The 6,000-nt window shown below is 47.0% G+C and overlaps 1 protein-coding gene across 3 annotated transcripts; it reads left to right on the plus strand.

Annotated features, from left to right (window-relative positions):
* Positions 1 to 282: 282 nt before the first annotated feature.
* Positions 283 to 3,244, plus strand: LOC115173444 (uncharacterized). 3 transcript variants are annotated; one of them, XM_029731510.1, is made up of 2 exons: positions 283 to 402; positions 1,503 to 3,244. In XM_029731510.1, exon 2 carries the CDS (start codon positions 1,624 to 1,626, stop codon positions 2,710 to 2,712), a length of 1,089 nt encoding a protein of 362 aa, XP_029587370.1. In that variant the 5' UTR covers positions 283 to 402; positions 1,503 to 1,623; the 3' UTR covers positions 2,713 to 3,244. The 3 variants fall into 3 exon arrangements, with proteins under 3 accessions (XP_029587370.1, XP_029587369.1, XP_029587368.1); XM_029731509.1 differs by having other exon boundaries at positions 382 to 554; XM_029731508.1 differs by lacking the exon at positions 283 to 402 and adding an exon at positions 1,141 to 1,184.
* Positions 3,245 to 6,000: the final 2,756 nt, after the last annotated feature.

Consider the following 6,000-nt stretch of genomic DNA (forward strand, 5'->3'; position numbering starts at 1 on the left):
AGTCTTGTCTCCCTTGACAAAATTATGAGAATGTGTTATAGGTTACATTTGAGTAGTCTAAACGAAATATTAGTTTGTGGTATATACTTTTCTGGTCGTACTTTCCCTTTTAAAAAAAACAACGATATGGTGAGACGTTCCAATGTAATTTCTGCGGCGCTCTACTTTCTGCTCACCTCTCTGCATTTTCCCGTCCTACCGTCCCTGCCCAGTTTAGGAAGTGAGTCATTGGGTAGGCTGGTAGTCTGTTCTTTCAGAGTGCTAGAAAGAGTGGATGAGAGAGCGAGAAGAGGAGGGGGGGGTAGTCGCAGATAAACATCACATAGGAGGGTCGACCAGAGGAGGGGGAAATAGGGAGGGCTCCCAATCTACTTCCTCTACGAAGCACTTTACTAGCATACGGTAAGACAAGGCCCTCTTATGTATCGATTCACACATTTGTCAATCCGAATGATTGTGTAATCGGCGAATGAAATAAGGAATGGTAAAGGTTGTTTTGTATAAGTGGAAGCGAGGCTATCGCTGCGGACGGGCGAGGAGAACAAGGATATGGGGTGAGCTGATAGCGCTGCTGCTCAACTGGGTCTAGGGCTATTACGTAACGCACAATGGAGATTAATTCATCTTTTATATTCATTTAATAAAACCGTGTTTCTTTTTTTTGTCATCTATTTTTCTCAAACAACATTGTGTAGGTAGGCTATTCTAATGCTTTGTGTTCTGATAAGCTATAAGCATAGTCTTTCATCGGGCGTCGTCGTTCGTTCCTGTCAAATCGCACATCTTCATTTTGTATCTGCTTAATTAATTGAAAGGAATTTTAATGGTATTTCACTTCTGACTGTCACAAGTCTAAGAAGACGTAATTAATGGTGCATATAGAACATCCTGTTGTTGACAGCTTGTATAGCCTAGCCTAAACATAGGCTACAAAAAGGACGGGAGTGCGTTTTATTGTTGGGCTATTGCACGAACCTCAAAAGAATAGGAAACATAATATTGATACGTTATATCACATCACCCAATGTCGATTTTACTTGATTACTTGATCCTCACCAATCGAGCGCCAATATTTACGTCAGTGCCAGTGGCGCGCGCAACCCTGGAACGTTAGTCGCTGTCCTTCAGCACCACGTGCCTGCGCATCATGAGACAGAGCGGAGAATGACTGACAGTACCCCGAAGTAAGGATTAGTGAAATTTCCATTCTGAGGAGACATGTAAATATTTGATGGTAATATAGGCCTAAGTGGAGTGCAATTGGAAGCACGGAGCAGATACGATTTAATATATTAGAACGAGAAGGAATGGCAGTGATGGCTAGAAGATTAACTGGTAGTAGGCTAATATCAAACTTGTGAGTTATGCAGCAGCGTACAGGACTGTATCAGATAAATTCGTCTGAATTTATCTGATATATTTGTGAAGGATTAACCTTGAAACAATTGCCTTAATTAACTTCCATAGCTTATTCCCTTTTCTCTCTCTCCTTTACTAAACAGTGACTCTCAGTCAAGATCAAGAAGTGAATCTTCAACAAGAATTGAGTCTCGATCAAGAACACTTGAATCTCATTCACGAAGAATTGAATCTCCATTAAGAAGTGAGTTTCAGCCAAGGAAAATGCTCCACCAGGACAGACCCGTAAACCCCCAGTACCGAGGCCAGGGAGGCAGCTCCTCCCCACTGCGGATCCTCAGCAACAACAGCCAGCAGCAGGGGGGGAAAAGGAAGCAAGGCGAGAAGGACGGCAACTTCAACTTCCTGGGTCAAGACGATGACGTCATGACGGGAGGGGACGAGAATCGCAACCAGGTGCGTCCTCGTAACCTGGGCCCATTGGGCCGCGACCAGCCCCACCTTCCTTCCTCCTCCAACCACTACGGTCCGGGGCCACTGTCCCCGCTCTCCCGCCTGCCCTGCTGGAGCCCCTTGGAGTCCCTGCCTGAGATCGAGAGTGGGGACGATGGGTACGGAAGAGTGCCCCCGGATGGCGCGGAGGAGGGCAAGATGGAGGAGGAGATGGGGAGGATGAGCGATGACGAGAAGGAGAAACAAGACCTGGGGGGAGGTGTCATGAAACAGGGAGTGGTGGTGGAAGAGGAGGAGGAGGAGGAGGAAGTGGAGGACCCAGAGGAATGGGGCGACAGCGACTCAGACTTTGAGTTCAGCTACAGGTCCAGTGGCAGCCTGTCCTCTCTCAACATGGAGAGCGGAGGCGAGGGGGCTGGCATGGGGGGGTGGGATCGCATCGGTGTGGGGGAGCCCAAGCCTGTCCACCACCAGGGGGGCAACCAGGAGACCCCTGCCTCCCCAGCAGACCCCCTTACGCCCTCTTTGACCAGGAAGTGGGATGACAAAATGGAGAGGAAAAGGAGCAGCAAGCCTCTGAGAACGGGGAACAGTCTGCTTGACGGAGGAGCGTTGTCCGACTCGGACACGGACTGCGGCGAGCTGCCTGAGCTGGAGGACACTGTGTGGACCCTGAGGGACCGCGAGCGCTTCAAGGCCCAGGAGATGGAGAAGCACCAGGTCCAGCTCACCATGTACCGCAGGCTGGCTCTGATCCGCTGGGTCCGCACCCTGCAGGGCCGCGTCCAGGAGCAGCAGAACCGCCTCCAGTCCAGCTTTGACGTCATCCTCGACCACAGGAAGGAGCTGCTGCGCATGGGCACTGCCACCACTGCAACTGCCACAGCCAGCCAATCGTAGAGCAAGAAGGAAGCGCAGAGGCCCCAACAGGAAGTGGTCACCAGCAGAGACCGGCCAGTCGCTGAAGGGGAATACAAAGGCATTGTTGCCTTGGCCATGGTTATTGTGCTTGTTGTGCCCCAGACTTGACTTTTCCCGAAACTAGACAATCTCCAAGCATCCTCTGAGATTTGATTCTGATGTGGTGTTTTAATAAGTTGGTAATGCATTTTGTTTTTGATTTATTGGCTCCTACCCTGTGTTGAGATCCAAATATATCCAAGGCACCTTTCTTCTTGAGAGCCAGGATGACTTTTTTCACCCTAACCCTGCCAAACTATGGAAATATATAACATATTATATGAAGTTTAATATATGCCTGTATCTTCAAATGTTCTATATAAGTGTAGAATGTACTGTTTTATTTGTCTCTATAAGTGTGATATAATCCCAAAATATCCCAAAAACAACATATGAGGTGAAATGTTTTTTTTTAATTATATGTATATCATGTTTGTCTTCTCCAGTGACATAATAAAATAGTTTTAGATATTCGTGCTCCGTGAGTTAATAATGTATAAAGTTATGAAGAAGATGTTGGGATTTTACTAGTCTATTTGCGCTCATCGCACAGTACAAGTCTGCAATGTCAGATAGTTTATATCGAAGAAATGCTAAACCTAAGCTATAGGCCTTCGTTTGAGATAATTATTTGCGCATTATGTTGATCTTCAATTTGAGATGAAGGAATTTATCCTTTTCATAAAGCACTAATAGAATCGTTAAAGCCTCTTTGTATTCGTTGTTGAAATATATAAATTGCAGCCTCTGGTCCATGATAATTTTACTACAATCGTCTCTTTATCAACAGCACAAAGTTCGTTTGTATCGCCTCATCATGAGTGTGTTCTGTTGGGGGTGTGATAGCCCTGTGAGGAACATGCATCAATCTTTATAGGCATGGTTACTGCGTCTCTCGTCGCCGCGGGCAGGGAACGTCTAGCCGTGCTGTGTGTGTCTGTGTGTGTGCTCCCAGAGATACCAGCCTTCGCCACCTAATCTGCAGTCTGAGTTGAGCTGGTCCTGCAGAGTCCAGTCCCCCGGGGAATCTGTCAGTTTGCGCCCCAGGGCCCGGTGGTCCTATCCGGCCCGGTGAGCAGCCGCCGGTCCAGTCCCGCAATATGAGCCAAACCCCGGGGCAAGTTTGTGATAATCCTCGGTTATGCCTCCGAACTCCGGGCGCTCAGGCTTATGTTCTAAAGCTTATCGCCTCTCCTGGACGCAGGCATGACAGTGAAAGTGTGAGAGAATTAACATATTTATCTGTTGTTTATTGGCTTTTAAGCGGGATGTATGTAGGGCATCAAACGGTGAAGCGTCTGGGATAACCAGCCAACACGTTTGTTTGTTCTGTTATTGTCCCGTGTACAAACACCGTTTCCAAAAAGCGCAGAGAAACAGTACACGGGGAGAACAAAACCACATTTTGAGGATATACAACCACCATCATGTAATTAGGCTATGTATTTACAGTGAAGTTAAAATGCGAAGGGAAATGTTACCCATAGGCCTATAAAATTAGATGTGATGGTCATTTTATTCGGGCTTGTTACCTATTCTGCCCTACCAAGCAAAAGAGCAGTAACTTCACATTAATTGGCCTCAACTCCACAAAGGGCCAATTCAAGCAAATGTTTATATTGTGTCTCTCTCTGTAAGGAACAAAGTTGTCTTGGATGCAACCACTAACTCAAATCGGTATTCCAAGTAGTGTCTCACGTTAAACACCGTGCCCTCACCCTGAACACATCTCTTCGTTTCAGCGACACTGTATAATAGGTTCGCCGCACGGCGGGACACGAGGCAGGTGTGACCGGGGCCCGGCTGGGCGCGAACAGCGGCACCGGTGAAAGAGCACCCCGCCCGGGGAGAAGCAGACGCACGGGGGGGCTGCGGGATGCCGCACCGTCTCTCTCCTCGAGCAGAACTGCTAATTTTGTCGGTTAAAACGAGCGAAGATAACGTTAGCAACGCTGTTTGAGGCGTTTTCTCCCAAATTATCGCGGGCGAGAGAGAGAGAGAGAGGTGCACACAGCTGTGGCTCCTGTCACCCAATTCGGTTCCAGGTGTTTCCAAGTCTGTGTGACTCTGAGATATTCACGAAACAACAATTCACCTGCTCATTAAACTAGAAAAATGGACTGTATGGAATTTACATTTCAGACTTTTGGGGATATTGTGTAGACATACTATCTGGCAACTTTGCCACTCCGTGCGCGCATTCGTGGGGAACGTGGATTTCAGTAGCAGTGGCGTTCTGCCTAAAACGCTAACCATTGTCATGAATTATATTTTGTCTCAATGATATTGCCTTGATTTAACCTACTGATTTAGCCTATTGTGTAAATCATGCATTGATCGATCACCGTCCAGATCAGGCTAGTCGTAATCGTGCCATAACGATGGTGATTTTCAATGATTTGCCTTTTGTTGAAGTGTTTTTTTTTCTTCACTCCGTCATGTCTTTTTCACATGACAATGACAACAAGCTTAACCCACCATGACACCGTATCCTCACAGATAGAAAAATGAGTGATAGTTATACAAATCTTTGGTATCCTCGAGAAGGCCTATAAAATCGAGTGAAATAAGAAAATATGTTTTAGTCCACCAGAGGGCGCCTATTCATCACATAGCCCGTTGGTCACTTTTTTTATAAAATGAAATAGCGTGTTAAGAACACAAGGGGGCACTCTTCTGTATGATCCAATGAAGTACAGTAGCTTCAGTTCAGCCCCTGTGTTTTGTGAGTTGGACATACAGGCCCCTACTACCCAGTGCTGTCTGATGAGTCCATAGAGCAGACTCTCTCGCCCCTCTCTTCTTTCTCTCCCTTTCTTCCCTCTGCCTGATGTAGTGTGACAGTGTGCCAGCCCCCAGCACTCTGTTGGCGTGGAAACAATCAGCTTTGACAGAAAGGGGGTGGTGGGGGATTGGGGGAGGGAGGGCAGAGGGCTGCGGCCTGCGGCCTGTGTATGATGAACTGGATAGAAAGACCTGTGGCCAAAAGAGAAAGAGCAAACATCCAGCAGAAGATAGATAGATAGATAGATAGATAGATAGATAGACAGACAGACAGACAGACAGACAGACAGACAGACAGACAGACAGACAGACAGACAGACAGACAGACAGACAGACAGACAGACAGACAGACAGACAGACAGACAGACAGACAGACAGACAGACAGACAGACAGACAGAGAGATAGAGAGATAGATAGATAGATAGATAGATAGATAGATAGAT

Source organism: Salmo trutta, chromosome 34, assembly GCF_901001165.1.
Source record: "Salmo trutta chromosome 34, fSalTru1.1, whole genome shotgun sequence".
NCBI lineage: Eukaryota > Metazoa > Chordata > Actinopteri > Salmoniformes > Salmonidae > Salmo > Salmo trutta.